The 13,234-nt window shown below is 44.3% G+C and overlaps 1 protein-coding gene across 1 annotated transcript in view; it reads left to right on the plus strand.

Moving 5' to 3' along the window:
* lrrk1 (leucine-rich repeat kinase 1) overlaps positions 1 to 12,990 on the plus strand; it is a 174,732-nt gene extending 161,742 nt beyond the window's left edge. The window contains exons 35-38 of the mRNA XM_082969697.1: positions 166 to 380; positions 3,941 to 4,429; positions 5,352 to 5,453; positions 11,356 to 12,990. Of these exons, the coding sequence (XP_082825823.1) occupies positions 166 to 380; positions 3,941 to 4,429; positions 5,352 to 5,453; positions 11,356 to 11,533 (984 nt within the window). The 3' untranslated portion in view covers positions 11,534 to 12,990. The remainder of the gene's footprint in view (positions 1 to 165; positions 381 to 3,940; positions 4,430 to 5,351; positions 5,454 to 11,355) is intronic.
* The last annotated feature ends 244 nt before the right edge of the window (positions 12,991 to 13,234 follow it).

Here is a 13,234-nt window from a genome sequence, read left to right on the forward strand (position 1 = left end):
TTCAATATACCTGTATACCACAAGGTCAAATGATGAAATAGTAAATAATTGTATACAGTAGTGAAATACCGGTAACCTCATTACAATGTTACTGTGTTAAACTCTGGTAATATAAATGGTTATCATAAAGTGTAAATCTTATCTCCACCTTGCTCTTCCTCCCAGCTGTGGTACTCCCATGGTCCAGGCCTGCTGGTGATTGACTGCCGGACCCTCCAGGCGGTACGTCGTCTGGACCCCTACGACCCACCATCCTCCATACAGGCCCTGGCCTCCAGCCCCTGTCTGTGGGGGGATGAGGTGGTGTGGACCCTGGACGACCACACCAACACCCTGCAGATGTACCACGCTGCCACCTACCAGCTCTGTGCCACGTACAGGTGTGTGAGACGTGAGTGGGTGGGGTGAGGTAGTGTTACACTAATGGGTAGAACACAGCTATAGGATACGCTGGTGGTAGGTAGGACACAGCTATAGGATACGCTGGTGGTAGGTAGGACACAGTTATAGGATACGCTGGTGGTAGGTAGGACACAGCTATAAGATACGCTGGTGGTAGGTAGAACACAGTTATAGGATACGCTGGTGGTAGGTAGGACACAGCTATAGGATACGCTGGTGGTAGGTAGGACACAGCTATAGGATACGCTGGTGGTAGGTAGAACACAGCTATAGGATACGCTGGTGGTAGGTAGGACACAGCTATAGGATACGCTGGTGGTAGGTAGGACACAGCTATAGGATACGCTGGTGGTAGGTAGAACACAGTTATAGGATACGCTGGTGGTAGGTAGGACACAGCTATAAGATACGCTGGTGGTAGGTAGGACACAGCTATAAGATACGCTGGTGGTAGGTAGGACACAGCTATAAGATACGCTGGTGGTAGGTAGGACACAGCTATAAGATACGCTGGTGGTAGGTAGAACACAGCTATAGGATACGCTGGTGGTAGGTAGGACACAGTTATAGGATACGCTGGTGGTAGGTAGGACACAGCTATAAGATACGCTGGTGGTAGGTAGGACACAGCTATAGGATACGCTGGTGGTAGGTAGAACACAGTTATAGGATACGCTGGTGGTAGGTAGGACACAGCTATAGGATACGCTGGTGGTAGGTAGGACACAGCTATAAGATACGCTGGTGGTATGTAGGACACAGCTATAAGATACGCTGGTGGTAGGTAGGACACAGCTATAAGATACGCTGGTGGTAGGTAGGACACAGCTATAAGATACGCTGGTGGTAGGTAGGACACAGCTATAGGATACGCTGGTGGTAGGTAGGACACAGCTATAGGATACGCTGGTGGTAGGTAGGACACAGCTATAAGATACGCTGGTGGTAGGTAGGACACAGCTATAAGATACGCTGGTGGTAGGTAGAACACAGCTATAAGATACGCTGGTGGTAGGTAGAACACAGCTATAGGATACGCTGGTGGTAGGTAGGACACAGCTATAAGATACGCTGGTGGTAGGTAGGACACAGCTATAGGATACGCTGGTGGTAGGTAGGACACAGCTATAGGATACGCTGGTGGTAGGTAGAACACAGTTATAGGATACGCTGGTGGTAGGTAGGACACAGCTATAAGATACGCTGGTGGTATGTAGGACACAGCTATAAGATACGCTGGTGGTAGGTAGGACACAGCTATAAGATACGCTGGTGGTAGGTAGAACACAGCTATAGGATACGCTGGTGGTAGATTGGGTGAGTGAGTGGTGATGGTGACTGGAGAGGGCTTTGACTGATAGGAAAGATATTCAAACTTGACTTTAGAACACCATGGCCCATAAAACCAATGTCTTGTGTAGTTAACCAACTATACTAATATTCTATAGTATACTATACTAACTAATATACTAACTAAAAAGGGACTTAGGAAATAAAAAGAAGAAGAAACTACACTATGAAACAAAGATAAATGACAAAGAATGATAGTGAAAAGCTTTGGATCACCTTAAATTATATTTTGGGAATTAAGGCAAACTCAGCTCCATCATTCATTCAATCAGATGGCTCATTCATCACAAAACCAACTGATATTGCCAACTACTTTAATCATTTTTTAATTGGCAAGATTAGCAAATTTAGGCATGACATTCCAGCAACAAACGCTGACACTTCACATCCAAGTATATCTAACCAAATTATGAAAAAGACCAGCATTGTTATTTTGGATTCCATAAAGTGAGTGTGGAAGAGGTGAAATAATTATTATTGTCTATCAACAATGACAACCCACCAGGGTCTGATAACTTGGATGGAAAAGTACTGAGGATAATAGCGGACGATATTGCCCCTCCTATTTACTATATTTTCAATTTATCCCTACTAGAAACGGTGTGCCCCCAGGCTTGGAGGGAAGCAAAAGTCATGTATAGGGGGCTTTACTATCTAAGAATACTGGCTCAAAAAGCCGACCAAACAGCCCGTTACCAACCCTTAGTAAACTTTTGGAAAAAATTGTGTTTGACCAGATATAATGCTATTTTACAGTAAACTAATTGACAACACACTTTCAGTATGCTTATAGGGAAGGACATTCAACAAGCACAGCACTTACACAAATGACTGATGATTGGCTGAGAGAAATTGATGATAAAAAGATTGGGGGGGCTGTTTTGTTAGACTTCAGTGCATTATCGATCATAGTCTGCTGCTGGAAAATGTTATGTGTTATAGCTTTACACCCCCTGCTATATTGTGGATAAAGAGTTACCTGTCTAACAGAACACAGAGGGTGTTCTTTAATGGAAGCCTCCAACATATTCTAGGTAGAATCAGGAATTCCCCAAGGCAGCTGTCTAGGGCCCTTACTTTTTTCAATCTTTACTAATGACATGAGTAAAGCCAGTGTGTCTATGTATGTGGATGAATCAACACTACACATGTCAGCTATTAGTTTCAGAGTGGTTGGCAAGGAATAAGTTAGTCGTAAATATTTCTAAAATTAAAGGCATTGTATTTGGGACAAATCATTCACTAAACCTCAACTAAACCTTGTAATACATAATGTGGAAATTGAGCAAGTTGGGGGGACTAAACTAATACTATTACTGGATTGTCATTGTCATGGTCAAAACATATTGATACAACCGTAGCTAAGATGGAGACCTTAACAGCACTATCAACAAGGTAGGTCCTAGAGGCCCTAGTGTTGTTGCACCTGGACTACTGTTCAGTCATGTGGTTAGGTGTCACAAAGAGGGACTTAGGAAAATTGCAATTGGCTCAGAACAGGGCAGCACGGCTAGCCCTTGGATGTACACAGAGAGCTAATATTAATAATATGCATGTCAATCTCTCCTGGCTCAAAGTGGAGGAGAGATTGACTTCATCATTACTTGTATTTATGAGAGGTATGAACATGTTGAATGCTCCAAGCGGTCTGTCTAAACTACTGGCACACAGCTCGGACACCCATGCATACCCCACAGGACATGCCACAAGAGGTCTCTTCACAGTCCCCAAGTCCAGAACAGACTATGGGAGGTGCACAGTACTACACAGAGCCATGACTACATGGAACTCTATTCCACATCAAGTAACTTGATTAAAAAAAAAAACAGATACACATATACCTTATGGAACAGCGGGGACTGTGAAGCAACATAAACATAGCCACAGACACATGCTTACACACACGATAAAATATGCACTATAGACACATGGATTTAGAACTGTAGATATGTGCTAGTGGTGGAGTAGGGGGCTGAGGGCACACAGTGTGCTGTGAAATCTGTGAAATGTATTGTCATGTTTTTAAAATTGTATAAACTGCCATCATTTTTGTTGGACCCCAGGAAGAGTCAGCAGCTAATGGGGATCCATAATAAATACAAATACACAGCCAAGACACAATTTCACTATGCAACAGACCATGTGACCAATACATACACATAATACAAATGTCATTTCGTCATTCCAGCTGTGGAGACGCCAACCCTCTCCGGGACGTGTTCACTGTACAGCGACCTGCAGGGGTTACCATGGCTACTAGTCCTGACTTTGACTCAAAGAGGAAGAGTCTAGATGAGGAGGAGGAGGACGAGTGTCCTAACGGCAAAGTGACGCTGATCTACAGCGAGGAAGCGGGGACTCAGATCATCCAGCACCAGGATTCGCTGACGGACTACTGCTCCATGTCCTCTGACTCCACCCCTTCGCTGGGATTTGACCGATCCGGCCCCTTGTCAGAGCCGCTGGGATTGGACAGATCCAGTTCCTGCGCGCTCAGCTCATTGGCTAGTTCCAGCAGTTTGCCTTTTTCCAATGAGGAGGAAGAGAGGTCTCAGGACCACCCAGACGATCCTGACCCTGTGGTGAACTCTGACCCCACCACAACCTTTACCACCACTCCCCCCCACCTGCAGGCCCTCACTGTGCTGGCTGTCAATGGAACCCTTTGGATCCCCAGGTACCCACAATGGTACACACACAAACCCAGCATGTCACACTGTCATACAACAGACTTAGGGGTCGGGTTCCAAGTCCTATTTTTTTGCAGTCAAGAAAAGATTGCTCTACCATATTTAGGTGGTTCCTGAGACGTTAACACTCCTCCAGGCGTTGTGAGATCTGATATTGCAACACATTTTTATCTGGTCTGTCTGGTCCTACTCCAATCTGTTTTGGATGTAAGCACTAGTTGTTATTTAGGGGAAGTTGTGTTTCCATAGCTCGGGCTGACACTGAACACTTGTGAAGAGCAGAATCAACACCCACTGAAATATCTGAACGGTTCCTTTTGTGAAGGAAAATGTTTTTTAGAAAAGGCCCAAATGGCCCAGTCTGGTGCCAGGTCAGGGTCTTTTTCTGGCCCAGAGTAGACTTGTTTTGGGCCAGGCTTCAGAGGGTGAAACACTAAGGTCTATGTCTTTAGGCCAAACATGGGTAAAGTCTAATGGTGGAAATATGCCAACAGATGGAACTTAGGTCTGTCCTCAAATCACAATTTAGAGTTTTGAATAAGGTTTGTCATTTACAAAATAGTATTCAAATAAACCAGTATGTCAAACATAAAAATAAAAAATGAGCAAAGTAACCATGATTGCTAACGTTAGTTGTAGTGCTAGTCAGCTATAGCTTGTTCTCTATCTAACTTTCTAGTAAATGGTGAGCCAATATATTTTATCATGGCTTTGTCTTGTCCCTCTGCAGCAGACACGTTGTGGGCTTCTTTGTCATTATTGAGCCAATACTCGAATCAGCAAGAAGTGATTTGAATCAGAGTATAATTAGAATCTATGAGTATAATCTATGTGGTCAGCCCCACTGAAACACGACCTATTAGACTCTGCCAACGACAGATCTTTAGTCACTACTGTGTTGTGTTCCAGGAGCGGTGGTGACGTGATGGTGATCGAGGTCCAGCGGCAGACAGGACAGCTCAGGGGGCGTGTCATCGCTGTGCTCTGCCCCCCTGGAACTTCCTCCTACGGGTGAGGTCATATCCTGTCAGGAAGGCTGTTTCTCAATAGTCTAAAGGGACAGTTTGAGATGCATCCATTATTTTTGATAGCCAGTGAGGTGTGTAGACTCTGTCCAATCATCTTCCACCATGCTGATGGATCAGCCAGTTACAAATCCACTCCTAGCCCCACCCCCTAGACAATGCTTTTAAATCTGAGAAGTGTAGATAGGTTTTGTGAATATGGTAATAGCCCTCCCTTGCCCTCTGATAGGCTAGGTCAGGGCTGCCTTCTTGGACCTCTACCGTCCTGCAGGGTTTCAGTCCAACCATTATTTAGCACACCTTAGTTTATCTTCTATGGGCAAGGTGGGACGCTTGCGCGATATTCAAATACCTCAAAAATGCAAAAACTTCAATTTTTCAAACATATGACTATTTTACACCATTTTAAAGACAAGACTCTCGTTAATCTAACCACACTGTCCGATTTCAAAAAGGCTTTACAACGAAAGCAAAACATTAGATTATGTCAGCAGAGTACCCAGCCAGAAATAATCAGACACCCATTTTTCAAGCTAGCATATAATGTCACATAAACCCAAACCACAGCTAAATGCAGCACTAACCTTTGATGATCTTCATCAGATGACAACCCTAGGACATTATGTTATACAATACATGCATGTTTTGTTCAATCAAGTTCATATTTATATCAAAAAACAGCTTTTTACATTAGCATGTGACTAGCATTCCCACCAAACACTGCCAGTGAATTTACTAAATTACTCACGATAAACGTTCACAAAAAACATAACAAATATTTTAAGAATTATAGATACAGAACTCCTCTATGCACTCGATATGTCCGATTTTAAAATACCTTTTCGGTGAAAGCACATTTTGCAATATTCTCAGTAGATAGCCCGGCATCACAGGGCTAGCTATTTAGACACCCAGCAAGTTTAGCACTCACCAAAGTCAGATTTACTATAAGAAAAATGTTATTACCTTTGCTGTTCTTCGTCAGAAGGCACTCCCAGGACTTCTACTTCAATAACAAATGTTGGTTTGGTCCCAAATAATCCATTGTTATATCCAAATAGCGGCGTTTTGTTTGTGCGTTCAAGACACTATCCGAAAGGGTAAATAAGGGTGACGAGCATGGCGCATTTCGTGACAAAAATTTTCTAAATATTCCATTACCGTACTTCGAAGCATGTCAACCGCTGTTTAAAATCTATTTTTATGCCATTTTTCTCGCAAAAAAGCTATAATATTCCAACCGGGAAAGCCTGTATACGTACAAAGAGAGAGAAAATAAATACATCTCGTGCCCTCGTGCATGAGCGTGAGTCTCAGAGTACTCTGACCAGCCACTATCCAAACGCGATAATGTGTTTCAGCCAGAGGCTGCCTCGATATCATTCAGCTTTTTCCCGGGTTCTGAGAGCCTATGGGAGCCGTAGGAAGTGTCACGTTACGGCAAAGATCCTCAGTCTTCAATAAAAAGAGCCAAGATGAACAACAACTTGTCAGAGAGGGCGCTTCCTGTTTGGAATCTTCTCAGGTTTTTGCCTGCCATATGAGTTCTGTTATACTCACAGACACCATTCAAACAGTTTTAGAAACTTTAGGGTGTTTTCTATCCAAAGCCAATAATTATATGCATATTCTAGTTACTGGGCAGGAGTAGTAACCAGATTAAATCGGGTACGTTTTTTATCCGGCCGTGTCAATACTGCCCCCTAGCCCCAACAGGTTATTAGCTGCTTACCAAGACCTTAACTAGCTGAATCAGGTATGTCAGGTTAGGGTTGGACTGAAAACCTACAGGACGGTAGATCTCCAGGAATAGGGTTGAGCATCACTGGCCTAAATGGTATTTCCTTTGGGATCCATAGGAAGTACCCAATTGTAGAGGCTACCGTATGGGTTGATGCTCTAAAGCAGGTATCCCATTCCTAGCCTTCGAGGGCCACAGTGTCTGTTGTCTACAGCTTCTCCTTCAGTAATAGCCTTTACACCCTGCCGAGCAGAGCCGTACTGGGCTGGCCTGGTTACGTATCCACCATAGTAGCTGTAACCGTGCTGGAAAAGACTGTCTGAGCCAGCACACTTCCATTGTGCTCGGCACGATAGTGTGAGATATAGAACTGATCTAGAGCTGGGAAGCCAGTTGTGTGGCTGTGTGTCCTGTCTGGCCGGTCCATGGCCTTAATGACAAAGGTGTAGAATTACCCCCATGTACTTACCATAAATGCCTCATTTGGTGATTTTGCGGTATTGTACAATGCTTTCCATTGCTCTTTTTTTGTGTCGTCATTAGCACAGTATACATGATCCCAATTCTAGCTCCAAAGACAGCGTCAATTTGAAAAAAATGAAAAAGTAGATTGTGCTGATTTATATTGAACCATGTCGCGCGCCGTAGTTTAAAGCCTGGATAGTGCTCAAACGATGATGTCATATCGGAGTTCTTCAATCTTTTTTGCACCTTCGCCATTGTCCGGGAAGCAGAACAGCAACCCTCCATGCTCCAGGAGTGCAGTTGAAGACACCTGCTGTAAACTATAGTCACTTTCAAATAGATTGCACCACCCAAAGTATCCGCAATTCAATTATAACATCCAACAAAACTGTGTGGGAAAGTGCTCCGTTGATTAACCCATTACAGTCTAAGCCCTGTCTAAGCCGGGGGAAGAGGGGGTGGGGGTTCTAATAAGCTATATGGAATTGTTTTAAGAAGGGCATACCAAGGATCATTTAGCTATTTGATTTAGAATTTTAATACAGGGCAATGTCTTTCTACCGTAACACCGGCACATTGCCCCGTCCAAGCCATGGGATGCATCCCAAATGGCACCCTTTGCTCTATAGAGTGCACTACTTTTGACCAGAACACCTATGGGCCCTATGTAGGGCATGGGGTTCCATTTGGGATCCAGCCATGGTGTTAACAGTGAAAAACAGGCCTCATTCCAGACCTGTGGAGTGTGGGACCTCTTTATCTGCTGTAGCAAAGTAGGCCAGCAGAACAGTGAAAAACAGGCCTCATTCCAGACCTGTGGAGTGTGGGACCTCTTTATCTGCTGTAGCAAAGTAGGCCAGCAGAACTGTCTGGCTACATCCCAAATGGAACCCTAGTCCATATGTAGTAGCACCCTGTTCCCTATGTAGTGCCCTGGTCAAAAGTATTGCACTACATAGGGAATAAGGTGCAATTTGGGACGTACACACTTTCTGGCACAGCAAGAAAAGGAGCTGGAGATTAATTTGCTGATTCAGCTTCAATAAAGACCCAGCAGAGATCCCTCATCATGTGCTTAACGGGGTTTTTCCCCACTCTGTAATTATTCCTATAAACGTCCCAGCAGCTGTTTTAGCTACAGCAAAAGAGGACTTCTGTCTAAAGTGCATGCGTGTACGTGTGTCAGTGTGCGTGCGTGAGGTTTTAGCAGCAGGCAATGAAAGGGCCACCCAAAGCCGAGGTCCTTAATAAGCAGTGGTTGTCAGGGGGTTAGTGCTATCTGGGATCCTTTGGACATCCCTAACCTTAACCCCTACCCAAACCCTAACTTTAACAATAACATTAACCCTTACCTTAACCATTTAAATTTCAACTTCAATAGGGGGATGTCAGATCCCGTTTAGACTAGTAGCACCAGGGACAGGTTGAGGTCAGGCCATAGGGTCGCAGGAAGACAGGAAAGGCTGTGAGAAACACGCTGGAGATTCTGGGCTTGTTTCACATCGACTGTAGACTGACTGACTGATCTACAAATCATAATGACTAGTTATTTAGGATGCAAGGGGATTTGTAGATCAGTCAGTCAAATCTACAAATCACCTTGCATCCTAAATAACTAGTCATTATGATTTGTAGATCAATCAGTCACAACTACCCACAATGCACCACATATGTAATGCTATCAAACACGGTCTCTGTTTATCAATTTCATCCCATTTGAAACAAACTACAACTTATAAAGGCTTTATAGGGCAGGAAAGTCTTCATTTTCTATGGCGACACCGCTAACAAATGACTGTTCTGTCTAAGTGAGACTTTTCTGGGTGCGTGTGTGCTTGCGTGCAGTTGTGTGTGTGTGTGTGTGACAGGGGGGAAAATATATTTCAATACAAAATACCTTTACCCCATAGTGGTCTTATGCTCACCTATGTTTGTAACCATCAGTGTTGTAGATTACATGGAACCATCAGTGTTGTAGATTACATGGAACCATCAGTGTTGTAGATTACATGGAACCATCAGTGTTGTAGATTACATGGAACCATCAGTGTTGTAGATTACATGGAACCATCAGTGTTGTAGATTACATGGAACCATCAGTGTTGTAGATTACATGGAACCATCAGTGTTGTAGATTACATGGAACCATCAGTGTTGTAGATTACATGGAACCATCAGTGTTGTAGATTACATGGAACCATCAGTGTTGTAGATTACATGGAACCATCAGTGTTGTAGATTACATGGAACCATCAGTGTTGTAGATTACATGGAACCATCAGTGTTGTAGATTACATGGAACCATCAGTGTTGTAGATTACATGGAACCATCAGTGTTGTAGATTACATGGAACCATCAGTGTTGTAGATTACATGGAACCATCAGTGTTGTAGATTACATGGAACCATCAGTGTTGTAGATTGCATGGAACCATCAGTGTTGTAGATTACATGTAACCATCAGTGTTGTAGATTACATGGAACCATCAGTGTTGTAGATTACATGGAACCATCAGTGTTGTAGATTACATGGAACCATCAGTGTTGTAGATTGTATGCAACCATCAGTGTTGTAGATTACATGGAACCATCAGTGTTGTAGATTGCATGGAACCATCAGTGTTGTAGATTACATGGAACCATCAGTGTTGTAGATTACATGGAACCATCAGTGTTGTAGATTACATGGAACCATCAGTGTTGTAGATTACATGGAACCATCAGTGTTGTAGATTACATGGAACCATCAGTGTTGTAGATTACATGGAACCATCAGTGTTGTAGATTACATGGAACCATCAGTGTTGTAGATTACATGGAACCATCAGTGTTGTAGATTGTATGGAACCATCAGTGTTGTAGATTACATGGAACCATCAGTGTTGTAGATTACATGGAACCATCAGTGTTGTAGATTACATGGAACCATCAGTGTTGTAGATTGTATGGAACCATCAGTGTTGTAGATTACATGGAACCATCAGTGTTGTAGATTGCATGTAACCATCAGTGTTGTAGATTACATGTAACCATCAGTGTTGTAGATTGTATGGAACCATCAGTGTTGTAGATTACATGTAACCATCAGTGTTGTAGATTGCAGTGCATACCAGAGAGGATGATGGTAGTCTTGGTGAGCTACAACACATGAAACAACAGTGGCAGGAAGATAATATGGGGGTGTGTATATGATGCATGGTTAAGCACGCAACACGGCAACAAGCTATTTGGAAGCCTTCCCTCTTCCCAGAGTGTTTGTGTCATGTCCTACATAAATCAGGAGTGCGATGAGGTATGATTTACCTGTTTGTGTCATTTCTGGAAAGTATGTATTAACCTGTCGATGGCTCTTTAAACCCTGATCTAAGATTTAGAGTTAAAGTCAGGTTTTAGGGAAGGTAAGTTCATCCTAGATGTGTGCCTAAGGGCACCTCCTACCTGGAGGTATAAATCCTATGTAAACAGCGTGTTGTGTGTACTCCTCAGTAGCCTTCCAGGGAACCTCTTCTCAGTAAAGCATGGCTACTTCTAGGAAGAATCCACACATACTCATTTCAATGTTTAACTCTCTCTTTCCCTCCTCCATATCTCACCCTTCTCTCTTTCTATCCCTCTTCCCCCTCTCTCTCTTCCTCCCTCTCTCTCGCTCTTTACCCCCCCCCCCTCTCTCTCTCTCTCTCAGGACCCTGGAGGAGGCCGCACTGGTGGCAAAGGACACGGTTGTGTGTGGCTTTCGCAACGAAAATAGGGCCTGGTGCCTGTGTGTCTGGCGGGGCTGGGGCCCCCGTGAGCTAGATGTCTTCTACCAGTCCTACGAGGAGCTGGGGAGGCTGGAGACTAGCATGAGGAAAAGAAGGTAGCCGTTGTACGGCACCGGCCGCACTGTCCCAGGCAGGGGCTAGCAGTCACAGAATCATAGCTCTCTGTGGGAGAGAGAGAGCGAGAGAGAGAGGAGAGGGAGAGATAGAGAGAGTGTGTCGAGAGACCTCGGCCAGGGGGAGTACACATTCACAGGCCCCCAGTGTTCAGAGCAGGGGGCCGCGGAGCCCTGACATCAGAGTGACGTGGAGAGGAGGGGTGAGGAGAGGAGAGGAGGGGTGAGGAAGATGGTGAAGCAAAAGAGAGGACAGGACAGGAGCGATTGGGATATGTTGAGAGGAGACTCAGGGAAGGGGGGGAAGGATGCCTCATCCTGTCATATCTTGGGCCCAAACCCCCAGGGACCAGGTCAAAAGCCCCTGTGTGCCCCCAACACACCCCACACTTCCCCCTCTGGAGCATCACTAAGATGGATTGACTACCAGTTAAACCTGAGCTGAGGATGAAGATAGAAGGGACTAGGGTTGCAATTTTCCGGTAACTACCAAAATTACCAGGTTTTCCAGAAATCTAGTTGGAAGACTCCCGAAATCAGGAGGGATTAAGCAGGAAATCCAGAATCTACCAACCACGATTTCTGGAAAACCTGGGGATTTTGGGAAGGTTACTGGAGTTCTGCAACCCTAAAACGGATGGTAGGACAAAACGGGCCATAAAGACACGTGTCCCAGATCTACTGAACACTGACAGAGTACTCACTTCACAGGACAGTGGAACGTAACACTCAACTGGGTCGTGTGTGTGTGTGTGTGTGTGTGTGTGTGTGTGTGTGTGTGTGTGTGTGTGTGTGTGTGTGTGTGTGGTGTGTGTGTGTGTGTGTGTGTGTGTGTGTGTGTGTGTGTGTGTGTGTGTGTGTGTGTGTGTGTGTGTGTGAGTGATATGAGTAAACAACACCGTAAGCAGTTCCTTCTCCCAACAGACCAAGGACACAGCAGAAAGGTCTCATTATAGCGACTGGGACTGTCTCTAAACCAATGACACTCTCTCCTATACCAATCTCTCATACTAGCTCAGATGTTCATTAGATTTTAAACATTTTCTGCTACTGGGCTAAACTCTGACTTGTGCATGTAACACAAAAGTCAGGGTTACCTATGTGTAGGATTTTGCCCTTCGGTTTGATGCCCATCAGTTTTACTTCAAGTGTTGGCGCTTGAAGTTGCCAGTACTATATTGTGTATTGAGGCTGCATCCCAAATGGCACCCTATTCCCTTCATAGTGCACTATGGGCCCTGGTCAAAAGTAGTGCACTGAATAGGGTTCCATTTGGGACATCCAGTGTGTTGATACCAACATGGGAGGGTTTGCTAACTTCACTGCTGTGTGAGTGAGATGGTGTTAATTTATGGTGTAATATGTTCAAATCCTCTTCAGTGTAAATATACTGTATTGTGTATATACTGTACGACCATGAATAAACTTCTTATAATAGTAGAAGTCTGTGTTGAATGGAAGTTTATTGACCTCGTATCCAACCTGCCTGCTGTATCTATCAAATCTTATCAACAAAATGTTGCTTGTAAGAGACTTGCCTGCATCACCCAATCTCGTACATTTGAGTATCCTCTCCTTCTCTCCCAATCTCTCTCCCTCTCTCCTTCTCCCCCCTCTCCTCTCCCCTCTCTCTCCTCTCCCCCCCTCTCAATATGGGAAGAGAGAAGTAGGGGGCAGGTAAGTTCTC

The sequence above is a fragment of the Salmo salar genome, chromosome 26 (assembly GCF_965601325.2).
Source record: "Salmo salar chromosome 26, fSalSal1, whole genome shotgun sequence".
Classification (NCBI taxonomy): Eukaryota; Metazoa; Chordata; class Actinopteri; order Salmoniformes; family Salmonidae; genus Salmo; species Salmo salar.